General features: G+C 53.3%; 1 protein-coding gene across 2 annotated transcripts; it reads left to right on the top strand.

The window, feature by feature from the left end:
- The first annotated feature begins 3,467 nt into the window (after positions 1 to 3,467).
- Positions 3,468 to 17,083, top strand: LOC310885021 (uncharacterized protein). Of its 2 annotated transcripts, XM_083807755.1 has the most exons (5): positions 3,468 to 3,756; positions 3,905 to 4,306; positions 12,147 to 12,518; positions 12,680 to 13,086; positions 13,532 to 16,258. In XM_083807755.1, exons 3-5 carry the CDS (start codon positions 12,481 to 12,483, stop codon positions 13,993 to 13,995), a joined length of 909 nt encoding a protein of 302 aa, XP_083663881.1. In that variant the 5' UTR covers positions 3,468 to 3,756; positions 3,905 to 4,306; positions 12,147 to 12,480; the 3' UTR covers positions 13,996 to 16,258. The 2 variants fall into 2 exon arrangements, 1 of the variants encoding a protein (XP_083663881.1); XR_014574509.1 differs by lacking the exons at positions 3,468 to 3,756; positions 3,905 to 4,306 and adding exons at positions 5,977 to 6,110; positions 16,666 to 17,083 and having other exon boundaries at positions 12,147 to 13,086; positions 13,532 to 13,887.
- The last annotated feature ends 10,877 nt before the right edge of the window (positions 17,084 to 27,960 follow it).

A 27,960-nucleotide genomic window follows, 5' to 3' on the forward strand; every position in this document is an offset into this window, starting at 1 on the left:
CTGTGGCAGCTCGACCGCCCCGGCCGTGGCCGCAGCCCTGTCCCCTCGCCCTGGGCACCACGGCCCGGCCGCGGCACGGGTGCACCGGGGCAGGGGCTGCGTCCCCCACGGGCGGTGGAGGCCACCGCAGGGCTGTGCCCACCTCCACCTGCTGGGCGGCTCTCCCGAAGCCGAGAAGCCGCATTGCGAACACAAAAGGAGCGCTTCTGCAGCTACTGGTGCAGACCCAGCAGGAGGGTACGGAAGGTTGTTTATGGGCAGCAAGCGCTGGTGACTTGACCATCTGCAGAGCCCACGGAACAAGGGATCCATGGGCTGGCGTTGCCATTTAATACTGTTTATAGCAAACAGTTCAGAAAAATTCATGTCTGCTACTGAGCTGCTCTGCTCCGTTATGCACTGCTGCAGGTTTCGGAGCTGCAGGACATGACCTCAGGCACGCTGTCCCTTCAGCCGCGGCGCATCAGGGACCGGCCCCGAGCCGGCTGCCATCACAGTGCGCTCCCGGCCACGTCAGCACCAGTCCCTGAGCCCTCGCTAGCCCCGATCCTTTAAAGACACTCTCTCTTTTTTCCTTTAAAAACACAAACTTTAAGTGGCTCTGAATAAAATAAAAGAGAATAACTGAACTGTGAAGGGTGATGATTGTATTTCTTTCACTTGTAAGAGAGACCTTTATAACTCTCTTGGGAGGAAAAAAACAATAATGGTCCTTCATGGATGAAGTGCTCTAAATATGGTGTATATTTTTTAAAATACCAGTTCTACAGTTATTGAAACAAATTATTGTTAAATGCATTTACAGCATAATAACTGTGCTAATTTGCTGATAAAAAGCATCCAGCGTTAAACCCCCCATACATTATTTTGTCATTAGCATTTGTTAGCTCCTCTTAGGTATTTTCAGACAGAAGGCTTTGTTCTGTATTTAGCACACAGGCCCTGCATTCCTCGCTCTCCCCTCCCTTTGGGATTTGCTTGTGCGCAGAACTGGAGCTTTTTTTTTTTTTTTAACTTCATGTTTAAAAACGGAAAATTTATTTCATTTCATTAATGGGCAAGGGAGGGGAAGGGAAGAAGGGAGGAGGGCGCGCGATTTAGTGAGCAGCGCGTCACGTGCCAGGCCAGCGTCAGCAACAGCCACGCCGGGCACGGGCGCTGCCCCGAGGGCCGTGGGGCTGTGCCGATCCCCCCGGGCACGGGGCGCAGACCCACGGCACCACCGCGGCCCTGGCCTCGTGCTGCCGCCCGCCACGTGCGGAAGCATCAGGCTGCACCGTGCCGGGGCCTCCCGCACAGCTCCTGCCCACCGAGGCCACCGCCGCGGGCACCCCACGAGCAGCGTCTGTGCAGCGGGTGTCACACCATGGGATGGGGACGGGGACGGGGACGGGGACGGGGATGGGGGTGGGGGGTGAGAATAGGGAAGGAGAACCTGGGCATGGCCTTGCCATGAGGAGATGGGGCAGGGCAGGCGGGAAGGAGTGGCACGAGGATGCCTGTCCCTGAGCATCCCCGCGGCAGCCGTGTCCCAGTGATGGAGCTAGAGGCACCACCGCTGCGGGGACAGCCCCCGTCCATCCCCACCGCCGCCTCTCCGTCGGGCGGGGTTTTCTAGAGCCACTGTTTCCATAGCAACTGTACTGCGATCAGATCATCACCAGGGGAAAAAAAAAAAGGAAAAAAAGAAAAAAAAAAAAAGCAGCTTTATTATCAACACAGATCTTCCCAAATTAACCCCTTGCACACCCAATGAGCACTAACGTGGGACTCAGGTCTCATGCCTGCTGCAGCAGGAGCTGATGCCCCCTCCCACCTTTCTGGCCTGGTCCCCACTCTCCCATCTTGTGAAAGCCCCAGTTTCAAACCCAAAAGATAGCGGTGGACCTTTTCCGAGGACCTTTTGAGGCTGGGGGTTGCTCTGAGTGATCAGGTCTCAGACAAGTCCTTGAAACATCTCTGGACACAGGTTTTTCCTCTCCGACGCCAGCTCATGAAGTGTCAGAGAATGCCCCTGGGTGGATGGTGAGCGTGAGGGACAGCGGTTGAGCAGCCCTGCAAGGAAAGCCGTGGGAAGTTGTCCAGCACCAGGTGGGCTGCACCAAGTGCCATGGGCGATGAGGTCTCATCCTGCTCTCCGGGCACACACCAGCGCACTGCTGCTGTAAAGCCTGGCACTGACATGTGGGGAGATAGCATGGAGGAAAACATTTTCATCAATTTTCAATTTAAATGAGGCTTGAGAAAGGCCCAGACTGATAAAAGGCATCAGAGGGTGTGAAGTGAGCATGCCTCACATGTCCCTGCCCGCCGTGCTGCCGTGAGCGCCTGAGGACGCTGCTCCACCCAGGGCAAGGCTCCCAGCCCTGCCCCACCACACGCGGTCGGGGTCTTCTGCGTTAATGAAACATTAATGCTCCCAAGTCCCCTGGGAGCATGTGAGCCTGCTGAGTGTCCCTTGCAATCATAAATGTTTATTATTGGCCATGTTACTATCAAAACTTTAAGTCATCCATTTAAGCAGCATCAATAAAAACACCAGCAGTGTGAAATGTGTGTTTCCTCGTGTAATGCGGTGCTCGGGGAGCCGTAGCAGTGACATATGGATCAGGTGGAGGGAGGAACGGGGAGCTCCGGGCTCGGGTCCCAGCCCACTTACCCCTCCTAGCTCCATTTAAAACAGGAGATATATATTTCCCCCCTGAAATCCTGAAATATTACTGCTAATTCTCGGTATGAATGTTCCCTGACCCTTCCTGTGGCCTCCAGATGCAGCCGCAGCACAGATAAATAATGACAGTAAGTAGCGAGGAGGGAATCAGAGCCGCGGCAGCAAGGAGCGATGGTGCCGGTGGTGGCGGAGCCACCTAACGCAGCGCGGCCGAGGGGCTTTTACGGGGCCCGGCTCGGCGCCCCTGCACTGCCGTGTGCCCCCCCCGTCCCCGCGTCCCCGTCCCGTGCCGGAGCGGGCGCGTGCGGCCCCACGTCCGTGCTGCCAGGCTCCCCCCGCTGCCCCGAAACTGACGGGCTGCAGAGTGAACACCTTAGACAAATCAATTAAGATAGCTACTGTATATTGATTAATACCCCAAGCTATAAAAATATAATTGATTACCTGAAGAAGAGCAGAGGTAATGTACAGAGAACCTGTCTGAAAAGTGATCAATACTTACATTCAGGAAACTCACCCAGGAGTATAATTGGACAAAGCAGAATTTGGGCCAAACCAAGCACCGGGAAAATAATTTTGCTAACAACAAGCCATTAGGAAGCCTGCAGGACTGACCGCCATCCATCCCAGGTTTAGTTTATGGCCACGGCAGCTGTAGTAACATTTTTATTTTCATTCCTTTGGTGAAGAAAGTGAGCCCCTGGGACCTGCCGCTTTTTCTGCGGGCTGCAGCTCTCCAGGTGTGGGGAGGAGCTCCTCGAGGGGCAGAGCTGGGCCACGCTGAGGCCCCTTGAGGTTACTGCCATGGGGGGGGGGGGGGGGTTGCCTGGCATGGCCTGGTGTCACCATGCTGAAGCGGAGATGTCCCTGTGGGCACATGCATCTGCTGGCCCAGCAAAGCCGGGCAGTGCTGGCAGGGTGGGCAGCCCCAAGGTCCGACCCGTGGGTGGAGGCAGGAGCAGTGCCACCCAGCCTCCTCGCCTGCCCTGAGGCTGCAGCTGCCTCCCGGCCCAGTGCTGTAACACTCATGGGAAGAAGTTGCTGCAAGGGGAAGGGGAAGAGGGACGGTCCTGGCTGGAGAGGGGGTAGGCTGCAAGACCTCTCTGGTCTCCGGCTGGCAGGGGCAGAGCAGCCTCCTGCCCTGACCTGCCTGCAGCGGGGCTCAGCCGGCTCTGCTTTGGGAAGCAGTGGTGCAAGGATGCAAAACGCTTGTTTGTTTTTTTTCCTGACCAGCCTGGAGGCACCATGTGGACAGAGCCTCTTCCCACGCCAGGCAGCCCCAGGACCGCCCACCAGCACATGCAAATCCCAGGATGTTTCCTGGCTGCTTCTGAGCCTTGGCAGCATCTTGCTTCTGGCTGAGGCTCGCAGGGAGGCTCCGACCCAGCTCTGCCGAGCGCCTTGCTTGCCTGCTCCTCCTTCGCCTGGGAAACGTGAGCCCAGAGCACGACCCTGGCCCAGTGCAGCAGCTCTGCTCCTCTGCAGCTGCGGCCCAGCCCCAGCCTCCCCGGAGCCGCCTGCACAGCACAGCCTGCGCCCGGGGCCAGGTGCTGGGAGCTGCGGTGTCAGCGCTGGCCCAGCGAGCACCCACGGCCAGGGGCAGCCCCACGCACGGGGACGCCGCCTGTTGTACAGGTACTGATCCTTGCTTCTTCATTGGCAGGGTGCTTGTACAAACGGGGGTGCCAGACTCGCTTCCTGCTTCTAACAGGGCAAGGCAATTAGCGAGACATGCCGCAAGATTACAAAATGCAATGAAATACTTAAAATCTACCCTCCAGACTAAAGTAAATCAGACATGACTTTGACAAGGTGAAACCAAAGTGATGAAACCAATCCATTGTGCTTGGGGAATCGATCTCCCCAGCAGGGAGTAGAGAGGCCATCGATTCACAGCCTCAGCAGTCAGGAATGTCAAGCTGCCTGATCTAAATTTCTATATGCATCACTCCAGATTAAATGATGGAGGAGCAGGCCGTGTGCAGGCATCCACCTGCCCGGTGGCACCTGCAGGGATCTGCAGGCTGCAGGACGCTGCGAGCTGCGCGGCGCCCGCTGGGTGCCTCCTGCCCCGAGGAGCTGCAGGGGTGCTGGCAGCCGGGGGGTGCCGGGGGGGCCCAGCCTCTGGGCTGCCGGGGCACGCAGGGGGGTCGGACACCTGCACCCTGCCCGAGCACCAGAGAGTCGCACTGTGAAACCGTCTGTAGTAATTAAGATTTCATTCTTAAAAATTAAATATTTATCTGGAAACATGAGCTCTGGCTGTGAAGACCCTGGGCTGGATCCGTGTCTCCAGACCGGGACGGGGGTCAGGGCCCATCACGCGTGACAGCACACTGTTGGGGCAAATGCAATCAGCTGCTTTGTCATTGTCATACCAGGCAAGGCCATTAGTTTTGTCAGTGTGAGAATAAAGAGCCGTCTCTGGGGAGAGGTGGAAAAACTCGATCCGGCTCCCAGCAGCCCTGAGGGGGTTGTGTTTTACCATTTCTTTATGACTTACCAGCTGGAACAAGAGCAGACTTAGCAGTCACGAGTGGCAGGAGCATTTTCTGCTTCCATCTCCCACCGGGAGTTTGTGACAGAATAGCAGGGACTTGTGGTAGGAAGCTGAAAAGCCAGAGAACAGATTGAGGAGGGGAGGGAAGATGGTGGAGTTCGGTTGTGCCGAACCTGAGATACTTGTGGGGTGCGCTCTGCTCCGCCTCACCCCGCCAGTGGGCAGGGGGCTGCGTGCCCCCGGGTTTGGGCGTCTGGGGGATGGGGCACTGCCCACAGCTCGTGTCACTGCACCACGCTGCTCGGCCCTGTCTCACCAAAGCTGCCTTTTTTAATTGTTGGTGTGCAGTAAATTTTCAGTGCAGAGACGCTCAGGTGTAAGTTAAGGAAAAACAAGCAGCCACAGCAGAGGAAGGCTGCCGGGGGAAGCTGGGGCTGCGCCGGGCCCACCGAGGCCAGGGACAGCACTTGACTCCTGGTACCCGGTTGGGATGGTGGATTTGCCTGCAAATAATTTCTGGCCTCTGGACTCTTAAACAACTCCAAAATGATCAGAATAAATACATTTTTCCTCAACTTTTTTTCATCCACTGAATGAGTAGGTTGCTCTTTTTAAGCCATTGTATCTCACAACGTATTTAACCATTTTGGTAATAGAGATGATAATACACAAGTAATTAAAAGTGACCATGGCCTCTGTCTGTGCTGCTAGCAGAGACGCGGGACATCCTGCCATTTACCGAACAACTGCTTCTTTATTTCTGTCACGTTTGCTGCTTTAATACACGGATATGAGCCATTTCCCTGGGAAAAGCCCGGGCGGGGTGGGGCAGTGGGAGCCTGCAGCCAGCTGCCTGTGCCACCGGCGTCTGGAGAGGGGTCTGCAGAGCCGCCTGCAGCCCTTGGAGGGGAAAGCATGTGTGATGGACAGGAGAAGCAGGTTGGTATCAGTCAAATAATCCCTCTCATTAGTCTTCTGTAAACCAGGAGATAAGGCAGTGAAAGGGACAGCTGCTCCTTCTGCTGTGAAGTGGGTGGGGGTTCCTGTAGCAAATTTGTCAGTGACAGGAGAATCTCCCACGTGAAGGATTCCTCCAGAACACGCTCAGGTACAGCTCGGCTTGCAGCAAAGCTTTATAAGCCCTTCCTCCGTGCCGACCCCGGGAACCCAAATCTTTCTTAAAAGTGCTCTTAAAGAGGCACCATCAAGCAAGGGTCAATGCCCACGGCACCGACGCGCGCTATCTGGCGGTACCGCAAACACACGGGCACGTCCTCACGAGACGCCCAGCCATTTTCAAAATGGCATCCTTGAAAATGTGCACATTTTGTTTTCAACGTTTTTTAAAACTTAGGCACAGCAGTGTCTGCCAGCAGAGCACAAAGGAGAGTCACGAGAGGGAAGCGACGCTGAGCATTGCAACCTCATTGTCAGATCTGTGCAAGCGCAAAGCCAGGCTGACAGCGTTACAGTAGCTGTAGAAAAAATGTAAGCCTTAAGCATTTAAAATGTTAGCAGTGTGATAAAGATACAAGAGCTTCTATATTATTTGCTTATTTTTTAACCTCACAAAATCCATTTGCAGTTATTTGTAGCGATTCCAAATGAAACATACACTGGCAAACACAACTGAAAAAGGGAATAATCTTGGTACATGATAATTGTTTATGCAAAATAAGCTGTCACTGCCAATGTTTGGCATTAGTATACATCTTTGTTGACAGTATGTTAGTAATGTTCTATTTTCTGTATGAGTTGTTATGTTTGCAATTACAAGATACGAAATACCACCCGGCACCTACACCAACTTCAGCTTCCCACTCTTTTGCATCACAAGATTTTTGTATTACCTGAAATCTACTTTCAAAATTTCATCTTTCTAGTTACAGATTAAATAATATTAAGCGTTATTAAACTTGAAAGATTTGTTTCCAAGTAGCAAACAGATTCCCCATATTATTCTTTACTGTAAGTAGTTGTTGTTATATCTTATTCATCTGGAAAATAATTTCAAACAGCCATGAAAATAGCGGATTTCTCTCTGTTAAAATGATAGTCAGAGCCTGGGCCGCTGACATATAGTAACATGATTCACTTGGACAGTTACTGACTGCACATCCAATTCATTTCTTCTCTAGAGCACCAAGTTATTATCTGAAATGCACAAGGTGTCTGGGGGTAACATATGATCAGCCAGGGACGCTTTTGACGGCTTGAAGAGCAATCAATAAAAATTGTCTCCAGCAGTTTTGTAGAGTATGGAAGTTGGTGGTGAAATGAAGTGATGGAGATTAACTAGTGGAAGTCAATGCCCTGGTGCTGTGAACCCTGTTTTTTAATTAAAGATCCAAAGCTGCTTTTCAGTTGAATAGGGCTTTTTTCCCCCATACCAAATTCTGTGCTGAAGGATAACTTCCCTCCACTCTGTGTGTGCACGAGTGCGTGTGCACCATGTAATAGCTGCTGCTTCCTCTGCCTGCCCAGGGCTTTTGTGCCTCTGCAGCCTGACAGGGAGATTTGCGTTAGCTGGTGGTGCTGGCTGTGCTTCAGCCTAGAGCAGCCCCATTCCCTCCTTCCACGCACCATTCAGGAGAATGCTTTGCTATTGTGGATGGTCACTGTTGCTCACTATTTGGAAATGCATTTTAAAGATAATCTTTAAAATCATATTGCCCTAATTGACATTCTTGTTCCCAGCTCCCTCACCCATCCATACCCTTCATGGACAGCTCTTCTTTCACCCACTACAAAAAGGACCTGTAATCTACTAGCCTTACATGACAATCATTTAACTTTGGTCTCATATTTATGAGTCTGCGTGTACTCTCTCTGAGGTTACTACAAGTTTTTCAATTAACATTAACAGTGTGGGTCTGGGTTCTATACTCCTTGCAAAGAATGACATTTGTTTTGTGAGTAAGCATGTTGTGCAAAGGCTGCTGTGCTTTCTTGCTTATCTGCACAGCAAGGAGATGTTTGCATCACTGAAATGGGTCGTGGCAATGTCAGTGGAGGCGCCTGGCCGCTTCCAGAGAGCCAGGGACAACCCCAACCTGTCAGCCCTGAGGAAATCCATTTGCCTTTTTTAGCATTTCTAGTGGAGGAGAAATACCTCTTTTTAAAGCACTCTGCTAATTTTCTTCCATTAAGCACAGTTCAAAGATATATGTTTTTGATAGTGACATAATAATAAACATGTAAGGACTTGTTTACAAAGAAATAGTTACTGTTTGCTAAATAGGTTTAATGGAAAACAGCAAAGCTCCCTGCCGGGGTTTAGTACAGGACCACTGTGTATGTAGGGTGGGCAGTCCTCAAACAGCATGCTCTTTGCTTCTCACGTACCAATTACTTGAGCTCAGAAAAGGTTTTTGTAACAGCTCCAGCGCCCAAATATCAGATGATTGCACACTTTGAAGCAAATCTTTCCTTCTGTCTATGCAAGTGTCTTTCCTATCTGTGCCATGTTTAATATTTGGATTTATGTGGACAGCATCTTTCAAGCTAGCCTGGCGATGCTGTGCTTCTACAAATGGTATGCATGTCAGTTCCTGTAAAGAGATGCTACTTTAAATGACCCCTTCCCAGCAGGACGAGAGCTGCTTAGCCTCCGGAAGGAGTCCTGAACTCCAGCTCCTGCAAGCTGAGCCTGGCCCAGCTGCTGCAGCAGGAAGCAGCCCGCACAGCTGGCCGGCCTCTCAGCCCTTGTCCTCGGTGCTTGCTGCCCGCCGGTGGCACGGACCCGGTGCCGTTACCCAAGTGGGGGTCAAAATCAGGCAGGGAATCTGCTCCGGGGTGCCAGGCCATGGCGGGGTCTGGCCTCTGCCCCAGCAGCGGCGCATGGTGGGGATGCGCGACCCAGCCGCTGTGCACGGGCGTGGGAGCGGGGCCACCCGGCGCTGTGCTGCCCGCCCCCGCTGCCGCCACCCGCACGGCCCGTTGGCCCCAGGTAACTGCCTGGGGTCTGGGCTGATGGAACCAGCCCTTCGGCTCCTGCGTGCACTCCAGCAAGATGTCGGCAGGCGCAGTATAAAGTAAATGGCAGAAGAGAAAAGGTGAATTGCAATTCGAATACAGCAGCACATGGAGGCAAAGGATGGGCTTAACAGCTTAATTTAGAGCCACTGTGCGGTGTGGTGATGGGAGCAAAGTGCAAATGCTCATGCTGCAGGGGTGAGAGAAAGACCTGGCCCTTGGCCCTGAGGGGCCCTAGGAGGCCCGGGCCACTGCCGTCCAAGCAAGCAAAACCTCAGAAAGCAAAGGAGAGGGGAGCGGGGCACTGCGGCCGCAGGGGCACCACAGCCCAGCCCCGCCGCGCTCGCGGGCTCCTCTTGGCGGAGCTGCCTGGGCTCGGCAGGGCTCCCGGAGCCTCGCGCCTCACACGCGTGCTGTAATCCACAAGTAGGGGTTGGCTGCAAGGCTTTGAACTATACCACTTGGTTTAATAAGAAATGTATAAAAATAATAAAAATGGAAACTCATGGATATTATTTGTCAAGTGTGTGCCTAGCAACTCCCTGTTATTTCACATATCGTTCTAGTGGGAACATAAGTAAAACACATTAGCAGTAATTTAAAGTTGCTATGTGCATTGATTATTTATACCCTTACATAAAACTCCAGTCTCTCTGTGCAGTACACCAGCCTTGATAAACTGTGTATGTTAAATCACAATCTCCGAATATGTGGACAGAATCTCCAGGCGAATATTGTAGGTTTTTTTAATATATATAGAGAGAGATAGATCCACTCTTTGGTAGTGACTTGTTTGGTTCAAGTGCATCTCTAAATCACACTCTACATATAAATAATAAATAAGGGAGGCTCATATCCTTAATATTATTCTCATGTCTTATTAAACTAATATTTCAAAAAACTTTTATTTTTCCTTTAGTTGCAGGTCACCGCTAAAGTTAAAAAAAAAAAAAATTACAATCTGGCTCTGATGCTTCACAGGAAGAATGCAAGAGTCCCTGGTAAAGCACAGGCATGAATGATTATTCTAATTGCCTGGAGATGCCTTCTGAGATATGGAATAATTAAGCGGTAAGATGATTGAGACCTTCGGCACCTTTGTCTGTGTTCCCCCCCAGGCCCCCTCCTCCCAGGCATGGAGAAGAAAAGGGCCGTTTTCTGAAAGCATGTTTTATTTTTCACTTTATCACGACGAACATTTTATTTGATTTCTTGCCATGAAAAATCTTTCACTGCATCCAGGCCATTTCTTATGGCCCTTTGTGCACAGCTTTTCTTGCAGAGGCAGAGCCGGAGTGCCTGCACGGCCGCCGGGCAGCGCGAGCCCGACGGCACCGCCGCGGTGCCCCAGCCTGCAGGCGCACGGGAGCGCGCCCTCGCTCCGGCTGCACGTGCCCTCGCCTTCGCCTGGCCGGGCGCTGCTGAGGCTCCTGCGCGTGCGCGCGGGCCGTCGGGTCGGGCTGTGCGCGCGTGGAGCAGCGCTCGCCTTCACGTGGACGGCGCACCGTCTGCCACCCGCCTGCCTGAACTGAGCTGCGGGTTATTGATGGCCGTTATCGTAGGAGGCTTACCTGTAAAGCCCCGCCGTACGTTTACAACACCACTGTCAGCGTGGCGGTGACTGCGATGCCATGGATAAACCAATGGCAACACTGAGAAAGCTCTGAGATAGCAAATCTCTCACAGCTCTACAGGATCGCTCCCAGGGCCGCGTGGGCAGCGGCGGCTCCACAGGGCTACTGCCGTGCCACGGGAATTGCTGGGGAGTGTGCGGTGACTTGGGCAATTGGGCAAGGTGTGCCAGGCAGCCGGGGACCGCGTGCGCAAACACCTGCAGGATTCAGGGGGTGATTTCTTGGCTCTCCGTGGCAGCTGGGGAGGCAGCCGCCGGGTGCTCAGCTGCAGCCAAGCCAGCAGAAGCCACTGAGCTTGCTCAGGGGGTGATGCACGAGGGCGCCCGGAGGGACAGGCATGGTTCTGCCAGTCAAACCTGGAGTAAACATAATGCATCAAAATTTACTGAGAATTAACATCCCAAACATCTGCTGGAGCAGAGGGTAGTTTGGCAGATAGCTGCCACCAAGAGAGCCGCGGGGCCGCAGCTCTGCCGGCAGCAGAGGAACTGCCCGAGCCTTCTGTCGAGCTGTGGCTGGGCTCTGCAGGTCCCTCGGCGCTGGCCGGGTGCTGCCAGGCTCGGCGCACAGGAGCCCACCGTGCGCCGGCGTCGCTCAGCCGCGAGCGCTCCTCCAGCCCGTTCTGCCTGCAAGCAGAGCTGCTGAGCGCTCCTGGCTCAGTCCTTCTCCGTTGGAAAATGCCAATTTGTCAGAAGCAAGATGTTTTGTAGGAACGTGTTGCCTTTGACAAAAATTTGTTTCGAAAGAAAAATTGGGGATGTGGGGGGAAGTTTCCCTGATAAGGTCAAAACATTCAGCTTCAACCTTTTCAGAACAGAACATTTCAATTTCCCACTCCAGACTGATATTTCATTTCAATTTTGTACTAAAAATGTAAGTAAAATCAGAAGTTAGAATTAAATGTTCAAATTTTCCTGAAGCAAGCCAGTTCTGTTGACCTGAAATTAGACTTTTTACAAAATTCTGTTTTATGGAGCATTTAGGATCCAGCTACTATTGCAGCCCAGCTTTAATTGTTCTCTCTGGATGGAAAGATCTGGCTTTCTATTTTGCACTGGTTTATTGCCTGAAGAAAGGGTCTCCTATTTCTCATGGGGCTTGCTATTTTTATTGAAATATAAGCAACAAAATTTAAAATAATACATGATAATATTATCAAGGGACGTATGAGACAGAGTTAGCATTGCACTCGTGTGACAGTAAAACAGGTAGGAGCTTCCAAGAGAGATGGATGCAAACACAGATAGTGCTTCAAACTCAGCTGTCTGCAGCTTGTCAGACTGATGATACTGCAGTGCCGATAGTCATTTGCATAACCTTTTAAAACGAGGTTTGTTTACTACCGTCCCTCCCGCTCTAATTGCAGGGTATAGGATGCTTTCCCTAGAAACGGACACATTAAATGCTCTGCAGTCTCGGCTCAGCCATGTGAAGCAGCCATGCAGCACTGGATAAATGAGTGGGCACCTGAGACCATGGGTGACTGCAGCACACAGAGAAAGTCATGCAAAAGGAAGATGCAGCTTAAGTGCCACATCACGAATGTGTGCACGTGGTTTGGGCTGTTCAAAGACAGTTCCTTCAGTGATGGGCAGTGCTATTATCTGATAATACCTGAAATCACTTTATTAGGTGCTACGTCCTGCCTCGGGTGAATTATTCCAGTGCTGTGACTCAGAAGAGCAGTCGCTGCTGGGGTGATGGTCTGCACCTGCCGCTGGTGTCTCCTGGCACACAGGTATGAACATGCTGCCTGCCAGCAGCCCTCGCTCCTCCAGGCTCTGCACTGCTCACCCCTGTTCCAATTATAAATCTCTGTCAGTTAAGGATCCTTCAGAACTCTCCACGAAATCTAGAAAGTTTCTATCCTTAGCAGAGAGCTGATTCTGACCTTCCCAGGATGAAGCCCATGGGCCATGCCAATGCTGCAGCTGGAGCACAGCTGCCGAGCCCGAGCAGCTCGGCTCACGCTTGTCCCGCCGAGCACGAGGCCCCGCGCTCTCCAGGAACACTCCTGTTGGCATGGACCGGAGTCCTGCAGGTTGGAAAGCACACGGTGCCCGAGGAGAGTGCTCAAATACCTCTGACACCGAGACCCTCTCCCAAGTCAGAAGCTACAGTGAACTCATCTGACAGGCAAACACGGCCACGCCGGTGTGCGAACAAACGGCAGCATCTGTCCGCCTGGCTTCAGTGGTGCTCCTCGTGCGAGGGCTGCGCTCCAAACGCCGGCGGTGCCCGGAGCCTCGGAGCCAAGTGCTCGCTCTGTGCTCCAGCGCGGGGCGCAGCCTCCCCGCTGCACCCAGGTAAGTACACGGGCGCTGCTGAGGCCCAGGCCGGGCGTGCAGGAGCCCAGCGCCCGCCAGCAGGAGAGCAGCAGAGACTCGCAGCCCCCAGATACAGGAGGAAAGGCTCGGTACATGCAGAGAGCTAAATCTGGTGGCTGTTGTCTGTGGCGCAGTGGGAGCCTGGCCCTGCTGGCTTGACACCGCTGCCCTGGGCGCTGCCCGGGCACAGAGCGGGGCTGTGCTGGTGGCCGGGGACGCTGCGTGGCCGGGGCAGGCGCTGTGACGGGGTGGGCAGTGAGGGCAGGGGCTGGGACGGAGCTGCCAGGAGCCTTGGGCATGCAGCACGCGTGCGAGCAGGGCTGTGCCAGAACCCCTGCTCTCGGCTTGCGGTCTCCATGTTTTGAGGAGGCTGACGGCACATCAGCGGTTTGCATTTGAAAAGTGTCTTATAATTGTATGCTAGGTGGTAGCTGTTTGTTTCCCTGGCTGGAACCCCCGGGGTGCAGAAGTCATCTCTCCTGGTCTTGTGTGAGGCTTCGCCCCCACAAATCTGTGCACAGAGAGAGGAAGGTGCTGCTGCCAGGCCACGCCTCTGCAGAGCCAGGTGCGAGCTCCCCCGTGCATGCCTGGAGCTGGGTCTTGGGGCGGTGTGAGCCTGCGCACGCCTCCATCCATCGTCTCCAGCCAGGGTGCTCGCCCCAGGGCCGCGCTGCCCACCCGCTGCACACCCCAGGAGACACAGCAGCGCTCAGAACCCTCTCATGCTCATCCTTCTCCAGTACTGCAGCCTCTTCTGCAGGTCTTGGCTGGCTCCAGCAGGTGAGGAACCACACGTCTGAAACATTTTGTGTTCCTTTTTCTGGGTTCTGGTTACGGCTGTGGTGGCAGGGAGTGCTGGGCTCCTCCGGTGTTGCCTCCCTCCCCTAGCACGGCGCTGCTGTCGGTGGCAGTGACATGAGAACAATACTTTATGTAAATAACTTCCAAGCGGAGTTACTCATTATTAATGCAGACAGTTCTGAAGGCGAAAGCAAACAGCATTTGGCAGCAAGAACTTTTAATGAGAATGTCATTAAGGAATTCAGACTGCGAACCACAAAGTGATTCCTGGTGCACCCGGCTGACTTCTCTGCCTTTCTGTTTCTTGCCTGTCCACTAAACATAAAAATGTCATTTGTTTTTATAACCCAGAATCCAAGCTTTCTCTCTCTCCTTTTATTAACCAATTTATTAGCAGGACAAGAGCAGCCAGCTGGAGTTGGAGGGCAGTGGCCTATGAACCCTTTTTTTGCAATCGTCCTAATTATTTATTGCTATCAGACATCAGTGTTTCTATAAATTAAACCCTCTCTTCCCATAGCTGCCCCATGGGTTTAAATCAATACAGTGCATCTCACATAATATGCTATTATTAATAAGCAATGGCTTGAGATCATTCTACATAACATTACTCCGTAGCCTAGGATGTGCTAAACCAGGGGGAGCGGGGGCCGGGACGAGGCGGAACCAGCCCAGGTAAGGAGGAACACGGCTGGTGCCCACCAGGCAAGGACTGGTGTGGCCTCAGAGCTGCATCAACCCTAAAACCGAAGGAAAACTTAAGATCTGAAATGCTCGTGGAACAGCATTTCTGGTCTACGGAACACAGCGGCATTCTGAAATGCATTTCCTCTTGAACTGGAACAAAACTTAAACATTCACGGTAGAACAGGAGGAAAAAAAACACTTTAATTTAGAAGCACTGGAGCTGTCTTCTTAATAATATCAAATTGTTTCATTATGTATAAAAATATATTATCAAATACAATATGCTACATATTATAACGCTAAATAAATATTTCATATTATATGCAATTTTAAGCAGAAGTAATTGAAGTAAGAACAGTGAATATATATATATTTTAATATTTTACCTTATCAAATCAAAAATTTCAACCAAATATAAAAAGGGAAAAAAAAATTGTTTAATCTTTCTCCCATCAAAGGTGTCATCAAAACTGACATCCCCAGGAGTATTTCCATTTCAATGAAAATGCTTTCCTTGATGGAAAGCTGCTCTCCTTTAAAAACAGAAGAAGATACACTCTGCATCGCTGCCGAAATCCTCAGCAGGGTAAAATTGGGCTGATAAGCTTTCCTCCTTTCAGCGTGGGTTCTGAGTGATTGTGCTCAGCATCTGGCCTGCGCAGCGCTATTTAATCATACGTTTGCTGTGTTACCTGCACTGAACGCAGCCGCCTGTACCTGCGGGCCGTGCCCTCGGGCACCTGGGGCGGGCAGAGCTGAGGGACGGGCTGGGAGCTGTGCACGGCCCCACGGGGCCAGGCGGGGACCAGCACCTCCCCAGCACCCGGCACGCCTGCGCGGCCCTGCGTCGTCCCCCTGCGCTTCTTTTACATTTAATCTTTCACCCGATAGAGCATTAGCATCATTCCAGTGTCTTTGTCGGCTGGGCTGCGACACAAGTCCTGGTGATAAAGGACGCCTCAGCTGGGCAGGTGTCAGATCCGAGCGGACGGTCACATTTCACTGTTTCTGTTTGCTGTTGATTGCAACTTTCCTGGACCGTGGAACGGGCCTGGCTTCCCTTCGGCCCCACTGTTAATCGTTGCAGGGTTTGCTTTGTCTCTGTGCTGGGAGGGCTGTTTTCGCCTCTTCCTCTCATCTTCTCGTACGGTGTATTACAGAGAAAGGTCTAACTGCAAAGTATTTTAATGATGCAGATGAGCTCTAGAAAATTAAAACTCCTTGGAGCTGGCAGTTCCTCTGCTATCAGGCTAAAGACCTGCCGGTCTCTAAGATGTGTTACTTCTCGTGCTTTCTTCTTGGTCCTTACGAAAAAACACCCCATTTCCTCTAAAACAAAACAAAACAAAACCAAACCCCACCTGTCTGGAAGTTACGCCGTCACAGAACAGGCAGCTCACTGCTTCCCCTGGCATCTTTATAAAATTATAAACAGGCCAGAACGCCCGCAGCTGGACTTCCGTTAGCCCTAGTCACAATTCTGTGATGAAACGCAACGCGCCCGACGAGGCGTCCCGAAGGCACCTCGCGGGTCCGGTGCCGGCCCGCCCGTGCCGCACAGGGGCCGAGACCCAGCGGGCCGCGTCTGGGCGCCGCGGCTCCGGGACGGCTCCGGGACGGCTCCGGGACGGCCCCGGGACGGCTCCGGGACGGCCCCGGGACGGCCCCGCGGGGCGCAGCAGCCGCCGGCAGCCGCCGAGCCCCCGGCCCCCGGGGCCGCCCCGCCGCGCCTCGCCCCGCGCAGCTCCGCCTGGCGGCCGCCCTGAGGCCCGGCACCGCGCGGCGCGGACGCGCGGGGAGCCCCCGCGGGCCGAGGGCAGCGCCGAGCCCCGGCGAGCGGCGGGGGGCGGGCGGCCGCGGCTCGGGCTCGGGCCGGCGGGCCCGGGGCAGCCCGGGCGTGGGGTACCCGTGGGCAGAGGCGGCTCCTCCCCCGCCTCCCTGCCTCCCTCCCTTCTGTTTCATCTTTTTTACATCTTTTCCCTCCTTTGTCTCTTCCTTTCTCTTTCTTCTCCTTTCTTTCTTTTCTTTTCTTTCTTCAGTCGAGATTAATTAATGGGTCATTTCTTCCAGGGAATTTGAAGGCTCTCTTCCCAGCCATCGCTTGGGCTAGTGCCAGTGTTTCATTGTGACCGCTCTGTAAATCCCATCTGTGGCAGGCTGAGAAAGAAGAGAAAAGCACCGGTTTGAAAGACTCAGAGATTTTGCCCCTGCAATGAATTGCACAGTCTTTTCAAGGACATCTTCGGGAGTCACAAATATTAGCATAAATACTGCATGCAAATAGAGAAGAAGCCTCTACAGCTCCACTGCAAGAGCCGTTCTCTCCAGCACAATGTGCTGTGCGATCACTGTTTGGGAACAGCCCTGCATTCAGAGAGCAGTCAAAAAAAAAAGCAACTTTTTTTTTGTTAAAAATAATTATATCTTGTCAAGTATGGTGGCATCTGCAAAATATCTGTTAATCTAAATTACATGATACTTAAAGAGCAGAACTGGAAGCTGTACCGATGGTATTTTTTCTCCCCATACACTTTTATAAATTCAGTTAACACATTTGTACAGTCTGTGCGCCACTCAGGAAGGAGCTGCAGGAGCTATAGGATGCATAGGGGCTAACCCTCCCTGGAGATTTGTGCCAGCACCCTGTGTGACTCCTGCCCTACCTTACTCAAAGCATCACCTAAAAAAGCCTCATTGCTACTGAGCACCCCAGCACGTGGGAGTCCAGGGCAGCAGCCTTTGCAGACAGACAGGGAGCTTTAGCAGTGGCCGTAGCTGGGGCAGAGCTCACCACGAGCGCAGTGCTCAACGTTCAACGCTTCGCTCACCGCCCCAGCCCCTGCTGCTGGGCCCTGCGGGAGGGAACCTCTGCAGGTGCTGTAGGAAAAGCCCTGCACCGCAACCCCAGAGCATCTCCTGGCTGTGGGCAGGTGGGCCTCTGTTCATCCCTGACAATCTCAGAAGTTTAGATATGAATCTCTTGATTTCTGCAGACTGAGTGTGCTTGGGCAGCGTCAAAGAGCGTTCAGCCTCCTATCTGCAGTGCAGCAATAGCTCGTCCCTGTTCAGGACTTGTGGGGCATTGCCTGCACAGCTGCTGGTGAGCGTCTAACTACCAGGGCGGACTCCAGACGAGAAGGATCCTTCAGAGACCCCTCAGCTCTCTCCCCTTCTGGTTCTGCTGACTGGGGAGAGGCACTGCACATGTGAAGCCAGGGTGCCGGGAACATAAAGGCACCAGTGATAGCAGGAACGGATGACAATACCTGGTGCTACATCGTGAGTCCTGATGAGCTTGTGCACATGTGCCAGGGAAGCAGGAGCTGGGAAGGTCCAAAAGGAGGAATGTGCCTACAAGCAGATTAGAAACACAAAGCCGTCTGAGCTGCACACGGCCACTGGGACTGCACAGCAAAGAGCAAGCGCTGCTGCCCCAAGGAGACTGCAGCTGATTACCAGCGACACATCCCGGGCTGTCTCTGCGGCAGAACAATGAGCCCTGGCACGGCCGCCGAGCTTCCTGGCACCTCCGCGCTCCGGCTCTATCTGCACATGCACATCTGTGCCGCCGCCGCTGCGCGCCAGCCGGGGGGAGAGCCAGCCCGGCCATCGAGCAACATCCACAGCCGTCATCCTCCCAGGCTCCTGCTATGCACAACACACTGCCTAACAGCTGAGGCCAGAAGCTTTTCCCAGGCTAAGAGGATCGGGGAGCTTTCAGATGCTCTGCCTGCATGCCTCTCATCTGAGCGCTCGGGCGGGGGCATGCCGAGGTGCACATGTGGGCCAGAGCCGGGGAGAGGTGTGGGCAGAGGGAGCTGGGGCTTTGGCTCCAGCACAATGCTCATTATCAAAACCTGCGAGACATTTGTTAGCTCGTTAGCACTCCCAGCTCTGGACTGCTGCTTGCAGGCTGGCGCAGGCTGCTCGGAGCACGATGGGGCTGGGCACCTGCAGTCCAGTGTGCTCACCCACTGCCGGTGCTCCAGGTGCAGCAGGCTGGAGGCCAGCTTGTCCTTCGGACTTTGTGGTCCTCGTCCACCCAGCAGCAGAACCCAGAGCCAGCTGTTTCCTCTGGAAGTGCCGGAGATATCCAAGGGTGATTGCAGAATTTGGGTCCAGGCTTTGAGGACGCACAAGAAGAAAAAACATGGCAATTATTGAGGAGAGTCCTTGCCTGAAGGACCTGGCGCTCATCAGTTTTCTCTAGTCCTGAGTGCGTGCAGCTGCGAGGTGCACTGCTCTCATGGTGCAAACCAAAATGCCAGCACCTGAAAGGCAGAAACCAAATATGCAGGCACGGTGCAGCTTTCCTGGGGAAAAGGTGTGCGTTGTTAGGATCATGGAGTACTCTTAAATTCCTCACTGATGCTAGCTGTCACAGCATCACCAGCGGGGCGCTTCCTGGGCAATGCCAGCAGCCTCCCCTGCTGCCAGCGATGGCCTGGCCTCAGCTGCTGGAGCGGCACTACAGCTGGCGCCGGCCGTGCCCCGTCCCTGGCAGTGCCCAGCCGCGGGGCAGCCGTCCCGCACCCGCACAGCTGCTCCCCGCTCGGTGCCCACCGCCTGCGTTTCTCCAGTCCGGCCTTCTCGGAGGCCTGGCCTCGCACACGCTGCGGAGCCTCAGCACGTGGTGCCCGTGCCGGCCCCCCGGGAGGGCAGGAGACAAGAAGCAATCCCAGTGCCCGTGCTGGCAGCCTCAGCTGCAGCGGAGTTGAGGAGGAAGTTATAGGGGTGGGTCGGGTGGAAAAAGGAGTTTGGGCAGGAGATGGGCGCAGGAGGAGAGAGCGGAACGGACAGCCCGCATCAGGGCAAAGTGCCCCCGTCCAGCACAGCCGTGGTGGCGTGTCGGCGCTGGTCCTGGCCCGCGGGGAGGGCCGCGGGCTGCCCACTGCATTGGCTCAGCGGCCGCCAGGCAGGGCCCCGCTGCGCTCTGCCTCGCGCTGCTGATAGCGCTACCACGCAACATCGCCCCCGAGCCCCGCCGCAGTCAGCGAGACATCCGTGAGTGACAGCAAACAACCAGCTCCACACCAAGAGGCAAAGCAGGCTTTGACAAACACTCACTAGAAAATAATAAAGTGGCAAAATAATTCTGCATCGGACACACTTACCAGAGCATAAAGAGTCTGAAAAGGAGACAACATCTTGTATCATCTATCTTCCTTAAATACCCAAGCTGTGACAAAGTGGAAAGCAAAATTATGATGAATGATCGGACATATTTAGTCTGTACCTGTGCTCTTTAACTAGGCCTGGTGAAATGGGTGCTAATGAAAAGCAGAACACCTACCAAAAAGAGGAGATTTCATTGAAAACAAGTCTTTATTACAAATTGGCACTTCGTTTTCATAAAGTGCATAATGAAGGTGCATATTGTGACATAAATTAAAACAGGCAAGTGATGGGTCAGCACTGCAAAACATTACACAAAGACAAATCACCAGTGAGCCCTCGACAATGGCTGTATCTCATTTACAATTTTTCGAGTACATTTTCAGATTGTGAGGGAACACGGCTAGGTTTTGTTCATAAACGGCATGCCATCATTTATTTTACTGCCTCATTTGAATATGATGAATACTGTAGCCCTTTATTTGTTCACAACAACCAAATAATTGTAGATCCGTGGGTTTCTGGGCAATTAATCACATTTTTTTTCCTCCAACAATCCACTATAAACATGACATTGAACAATAAAGTACATTAACCTCTGCTTTGCACAAAAACTTTGCTTATTTAAGCAGTGCAATGGTATAAGCTCCCGCGCTCCTTCAGGATGCAGCCAGATGTGCCGGCGGGTGCCGGGCCCCACGGGACAGCACTGCCCACAGCCCTCTGCCCGCTGGGACGCCCCTGCCAGCGTGCGGCGCGGGGGGCGCCGGGACATGGGAGAGCTGACCTTGGCACTTGTGGGCTTCGCCAGGAGCGGCACAGCTGCCACCATCAAAGGCATGGCACGGCACAGCTCGGCTCGGCACAGCTCGCCTCAGAACAGCTCAGCACAGCATGGCTCATAATGGCTCGGCACAGCTCGGCACAGCTTGGCATGGCATGGCTCACAACATCTCAGCACAGCTCAGCTTAGAACAGCTCTGCACCGCATGGCACAGCATGGCTCAGAATGGCTCGGCACAGCTCAGCTCAGAACAGCTCAGCACAGCGTGGCACAGCAGCACCTGCCAGGACTGAGGGGATGACTTAGAGCCACCGAAATTAGGGAAAGAAAAAGGGGGGAGATGTGTCAGGAGAGGAGGTGGAAGCGATGTGACCTGCAGCCTCCGCATCACCTGCCAAGAGCTGCTTCCAGGCGGGTCCGGCCTCCCCAGCCTCCTCCTTGCTGGCAGCCCGGGCCGTTGCCCATGCTGGGACACAGGGGCTGTGTGAGGCTTCTCTGCGTGCGTGACGAAGGCTGTTCCTTCAGCTATGATGTTAATTATGGGCAGAACCACTTCAGTGAATTTCTGACTCCAAAGAAGATGGCCAAAAGCTTGCCAATGATACATATTTCCTCTGTTTTCAGAAAAAAATCCCAGATTTTTCTGAAATGAGAAGGCCATCTCAGTGCACAGCCCAGGCTCCAGCTGCCCCAGGCAGGCCCGTGCCACGCTGCCCGTGGCAGGACGCTTGTGCTGCAGCGGCTGCCAGGCGAGGCGAGGCGAGGGCCCCGCTGCCCCTCTGTCGGTCGTGGCACCAGACCGAGCCCTGGCTGAGCCCCGGAGGCTCTGCAGCACCTGCCAGCCCAAGGCATGGGGCTGGGCCCCAGCCCTCTCCATGGCACTAAACCCAAACATATTATTCTTCCATGTTCCTGTTATTTTTAGCATTTTGAAAAATCCTGTTCTTTTTTTTTTTTTTTTTTAAATCTACCACTGGGGATAGAGCCTGTCTGGAAAAAATGTGAGTGCAGCCACTGTTAAGCCATGAAAAGCAGCGACTGGACCGTTATCTAACACTGTTGTAAGGTTACTATTTATCTAGAGCAACTGAAGTTGGCACTCACATCTGGCGCCTGGTACTTAGTGCAATTATTTATGATTTCCACCAAGATTTAAAAGCTCATCGCCGGCCTTGTAATGCAGTAACTGATTGCACTGCTAATGTAATTAAGAAAAGATTATGATGTCCACGTGGCACACCAGATGGTGGCATTCATAGCAATCGGCACACACAACTGGCAGACAACTGCACAAGGGCAGTGAGGCTCAGGCAGCTGGAGCGCTTCGTTTCGTGCCACGCGCTCGGGGAGGAGGGGAGGCTTCAGCCGGCCCGCGCCGCGCGGCACCCGCCCCAGGCATGTCCCCGGGGGCCTGGCGCCGCGTGCCCCGTGCCAGGCGGCCCCGTTCCCCCCGCACCGCGGGGCCGCGCAGGGGTCCTGCCCGGTGGCTGCACGCGGCTGCTGCTGGCACCTGTCCCCGCTCCCTGCCCGTGCTCTGCCGGGATGCCAGCCGGGCCACAGGACAGAAAGCAGGCGGCGAGCAGCACCCATAAGTTTCCGAGAGCTTCCCTCACGTTGCCCCCCTGTGGGAGGCGGCCTGCTCTTGCCAAGTGGCGCTGAATTTAACTTCTGGAAATGGAGAGTGCCGCCGCACGGCCTGGAGACCCTGCCCTGGCCGGAGACCCCCCGTGTCTCCTCTGACGTCCTCACCCTTGCTGGGACCCCGCGCTCCACGTGGGCAGGAGAGGCTCCTCCTGGCACTGCTGGGCACATTACGCAGGATTAATGCCCACGCGCTTGTTGGACCTTCTGTTGCAGAAATAATGCTGCAGCTTTGACTTGCTTCCAACAGGGCAAAGGAGAAAGCAGAGTTAACATTCAGTTAGAGCACAGGACTGTTTGCTCTTGGAAGCCGTAATGTATGCAAGGAGCTTGTGTCACCTAAAGCCCATTCAACATTGTGCGTCGCCTTTCCTCGCTATTGCGTGTGAATTTAATAAAGTGGCTCTGACTCATTCGCCCTCCGTGGTGCAGCTGACATAAGTAAATACGCAGGCTGCAACCTCACTGGAGATTTTATACCATCTGTATTTACAACATGAATATTTCAGCAAATTTGACATTTTGGAGACTTCTGTCTTCCAGGTTTAGTGACGACGAGTATCTAGGTCAGGAGTGCCGCAGGTTCACAAGCAGCATCCTGTCAATAATTTAATGCTCTAAGTGCTAAGCAGCGTTAGCAGGACGCACTCCGTCACTGCAGGGTTTGTTGGCTCATTGAGCTGACACAGTTTTGAAGCAACATAAAAACAGGTTTTGATCTCTTGCTGTTGGCCTCTGCCTGAAAAGCATAAAGCAGGAGGCAACCCTGTGGCAGCTATTCTGCTAATGTCACCGTAATGTGGACGCTGTTTTACTGTCACTTTCAAGATGAAAACAGAAGCACACCGGGCAGGGCAGGATGAGGCATTTCTCAGCCCTGTTTCCCACTGCCGGGTGCCGAGGCGGGTGAGGGGAGGAGGCCCCTGCTGCGCCCCGGGGCCCACTGCTACGGCCCGGAGCTGGCGCTGGGCAGCCCCGCGTGGGGCGGGCAGGGGCCTGGCGGTGCCCTGTGCTCCTCCAGGCCCTGCCCGCAGCGCCGTGCCCGGCTGCTGAGATGCCATGGGGCACCTTGCCGCTGGGGTCCCAGATGAGCCCAGGGGCGGTTCACGGGCACGGGGTTGGGTTCTCCAGTTGCCTTTTCTCTGGAGAGTGGCAGGGCGTCCTGAGCACGGCTCGGTGCTCTGTCACAAAAACACCTGCGGCCCCGGCCCTGCTGAGGACGATGCAGGTGCGGAGCCCTGTGGGACCTGATGGCCTGACTAGCCCCACCTGGCCCCGCAGCTGCCTGGGGCCAAGAGCACATTTAAGCACAACTCTGGCCCCACAGCCTGTTTAAGCTGTATGCTGCAGTATGCTGGTACTCTGCCGTGGACCACAGTGTTTCAGATTCTGGCCTGCAGGCTGGCAGCTTGGCCTTGATCCTGTCTCATCCCCATCGAGCTGACCAGCAGCAGGACCTGAGCCTGACCCGTGGGTTGGCTTCCCGGCTTGAACTCTGACCTCACGCCGTGGATGTTCGTGATGGGCTGCTAGCGGAACTCGGCTGTGGCCCACTTGGGTGCCGTGAGGGCTCCTGGCCAGGCTCTGCCCTCAGCACAGCTCCTGTACCTCTGTGTGCACACACGCCTGCGGTGCCTGCACCCAGGGCAGCTCCTCATCCTGCAGCAGCTCTAGCTAGGGCTGTCCCGGGCTTCCAGGCCAGCACAGCACTGGTGCAACCGTTCCTCCCTCCCTAGTGGGCAGTGTGGCACCCGCAGTATGAACAAAACAGCCAAGAAACAAAGCAAGAGATGAGCTGTTGCAGTAACTCCCTGATTACCCAAAAGATGGAGGACTAGAGTGTCCTACAATCAGACCTTTGATAGAAAAAGAAGAAGTTCTGTGAATAGACCTTCCTGATTCAGGTGAGACTTTTTTTTTTCCTTTTTATGAAATCCTGCTCTTGAAGTATTTGCACTGAATAAATGTAGCACTTTCCATATAAAAGCTATGCTTGGCACAAGCCTCTTCTCAGATAGAAAGGAACTGGAAGAGCCCTTCTCTTTCTCACGTCAGCTCATTATTGTGCTGTTGGAGCACGTTACAAACACTGGAAGGAAAGTGTGTTTTCACAATGTATTGAACCTGGCTTTGGTTAGCAAGAAATTGATCCCAGCAGCAGAGGAGGTGTCCTGCCTCAGAAGTGTTGGCTCTGTGCAGATGTGCTTTGAGGGGATCACATTCATGTAATTGGAACAAAGACCTTAAAACTTATGTAGGAACAAACTCAAAGCTAGAAAGGAAATAAAATAGGATGCAAAATTATGTATTCAAAGAATAGTTTCTCGTTAGTAATGCTGGAGGATCTGTAGCTTCTACTATCACATGATACCCATCCTCTTGTTCAGCAATGCAGAAATGTTTCTGAAGGAACTAGATGTGCTTCATTTTGGATTCATCTCCTCCCTTGTAAGGATTGTTCAGTGTGTTTTCCTAGAGGAATCCTACAGATTGTTTCAAGTATCGGTATAGATGGAAGGATATTAAAGCAGGTGCTGAGTATGCAGCCATTTCCCTGCTGTCACTTCAGTGTCTATATGGTGGATTGTGCAGGCGGTTGTACCATGGGGATGCTCAGAAACACTCAGTGGGGCCAGGACCATAGTGAGGGGGCCTTAGGTTTTTCATTTGATTCCCTGTTTCTGAGCTCATACCCCTATCTCTGGTCCTGAGCCTCAGCTGTGTAATCTGGCTGTGTCCTGCCCGCAACTGAGGGTGCGGTGAGCCCTTGGGGAGGTGACCTTGTGCCTGGGGACTGCCTGAGCAGGGCTGGGGAGGCTCTTGCTGTTCCTGCTGGCTGTTCAGTAAGGATATCTTCCAATTTTTCTGCTCTCCCAGTGATACTGTAATTGTCCAGTTATGACCAACTTTGGCATCGTTATGCACACTGAATGCTGTCAGATGGATGAGAAGCTCGCTGGGGTGCTAATATGCACAAGCTGCAGTAGCCAAGGAGCCAAGCAGCAGCAGCTAATGCTGCCAGCTGGCCTGGGAATTGTGATGATGGGAGCCAATGCCCTCTGAAAGGAGGGGATGGAGCCTTTGGTGGCACCTGGTATTGCTGTGTTCCTGCACACCTCACAGTGGCAAGGAGTGAGGCTGCTGGGTGGACTGGAGTTGGAACCAAGGGTATTAATTCTTTGGCTGCAGCTTTGTAACCAATATGTTAATTATTTGCTTAGGAAGGATGAAGGGTACTGGCTGTGGCTCTGCTTTCTTAAGTTTAAAGATCAGAACCGTGCTTTTGAGGTCCTGTATCCCTAAATGAAGAAGGGGCTGCTCTTAGAAAGTCTTGCAAAGTTAGCTGAACTGTGACCGACTTACTGTCACTGCCTGCCAAATGGTCACCTATTAAATTATTCACCAGCATTCCCTTATGCAAACACCAGGTCATCTGAATGCTGTCTGCCAGCATGTACCTGTGACAGCAGTTTTGCATCCATAATAACCACTAACCGTGGCTTTTCCCTTCACACATCCCCATGGAGGACAAATTACTGCAGTGAGCAGTATGGGCTGGGTCCAACTCCCTCCTGTCCCTCCAGTGGCCATAGGGACACCCCAGGTCAGCCTCTAGCCTGTACTGGTGGGCCCTGTACTGGTGAGCAGTGAACAGCTGCTGCAGTGACCTGCTCCTGTTTAAACGAGAGGGCAACTCGTGCCTGAGGCTTTACTCCTGCTTCAAGAAGCCCTGACAGTTCCTGCCCTGAGCCAAAAAGCAAGGCATTTCATCAGAGAAGGTTTGCAAAGAAAACATTATTTCCCCAAATGTGTTCATCATTCAAAATCATTCAAGCAAAAGTCTCTGTCTTACTGTAGCTATTATTCATAATCTGAAAACCTGGGTGTGTGGCAGTTCTTGGTAATTAAGCTGCATACAGGTGTGTTTTTTTCCTATGTTTGGGTGGAAGAGCAGCTACAACTCAGTCCCAGGGTGTCTCTGCAGAACAAATGGGGCTGGTCCTGGCAGTGGGGTCTGGAGAGCCTGGTTTTGGTGCTGAGCCATTAAAATGGCAGTGCCCTGGGCAAACTGCTCCCTGTGCCACCCAGGGCTGCTTTGGCCTGGCTTCCGTGTCACAGGAGGGAGCTGATGGAGGTCCCTTTTCCTGGACAGTCTTTGGATGAGGAGTGTCTTGAGCCTGTTCAAAAGGCCAGGCTGAACACTTGCCCTGGCTGTGGCTGTCACTTGGTGCTCTGTAAATCGCGATTTTGTTGTATGTTGATGTACCTTAGTTCATAACTGATGTGGGCTATAATGCAATGTCAGGGCTTATATTTGGAAATATAGCATCAGTGCTATTTAGTAGTGAGTATAGGATAAAGTATGTAAATTTGAGAAACAGTACATTTTCCTGATAAACTTTGTGTTGCAAAGTGAATCACAAACAATGGTTCAGAGCAATTAGCTATAAAGGATATTTTTAATAATTTCCAGGCGTTACTCACTTGTGATGTTCCAGGTAGTGAGTGCACTTGCAAACAACTTTGTAAATGTGCATGGGGTGGGACTGGAGGGAAGTCAGCTGGCAGGGCTACAGGTGCCTCCCTTGCGGGGTCCTGGACATGTGCTTGCAGGTGCTGGTGGGATGCTGCCCGTGCCTCCCCTGCTCCCATGGCCAGCTCACCCCAGGGTGCCTGACAGCCTGTTACAGGGGGCAGGAGGCAGCGACCTGCAGCTCTGCTGTGCATGGCTGGTCCCTGCCCCAAACCTGACAGGCTCCAGACCTTGACCTGGGGCAAGAGCACAGGTGCTGGCCCAGCCCATGGCCAAGCACCCTCACGTGGGGTGGGGGGGCCCCCGATGCCCTGCTGACTATGGCTGTGCTCACTTGGGCTGTCTCACTGCAATAAGCAGAAACTCGGACTGTCCCTGTGGGGCTGCCACTGAGTAACTGACCCTGCAGCCTTCCCTTTAATTCAGTGAACTATTTAAGCATGTGCTTAAAATTGAACATCTGTTTTAGTGCTTGGCTGACCTGGGGCTAAGTGAGGAACTGATAACACTAAATAGTGTTTTTCTTTTTTTTCCTTCTGTATTGAGGCTCCTGCATGAGCTGTGGTGTTGCCTTGGGAGCTGCAAAACTGGCATGAGCGAAGGAGGGGAGTGAGCTGCCTGCTACTGCTGTTCTGAGCAGACATCCAGCCCCCAGCAGGGCCTGGCATGGCGGCTGTGGGGCTCGTGCCTCCAAGCAGCTCAGTCACCAGGTAGGACAGAAGCCAGACCTGAGGGACTGTTAAGGACATCCCACATCAGTGAGCAGAGCTGTCTGTTCTCCATGCATCACCTCTGCACTGATGTCCTGGCCTGAGGGGCCCTTCCTGGTATGCTCGTGTCCGTAGTATGCAGGCATCACTGCACTGTTACTGCTTCTGTCCTCGTGCTTGGTTCTTGGCTTGTTCATGGTTCCTTTGGTACTGTTCTAAGAAGGTTAATGCTCATTGTTGGAAGCAATTACTGGCTGAAGTGGCATGTTCATATGCCTTTCTCACTTATTGATGCTTTCTGTTGGCTGCATGGGGCCCTGAGGTGCTGCCTTCTTGCTGCAGCAGCATTCAGCGCGGCTACAGGAAGCTTTGTGTTTTTAGGGTTAAAATACGATGGGCCTGGTCTGCTCCAGTTGCGTATTCTCCAACAAGCGGGTAGGGTGACAGCTTGTCAGATCTTTGTCCTGATACTTGATGAAATGTACCTCTCCCAGTTACACTCCAGTTATACTGGGAGTGCCTGGGTCCAGCCTGAGCTTGCCCCCAGACCTGCCAGCGTGGGGGTGCAGGAGATCGGTGGC

The sequence above is a fragment of the Anser anser genome, assembly GCF_964211835.1.
Source record: "Anser anser genome assembly, chromosome: 21".
NCBI lineage: Eukaryota > Metazoa > Chordata > Aves > Anseriformes > Anatidae > Anser > Anser anser.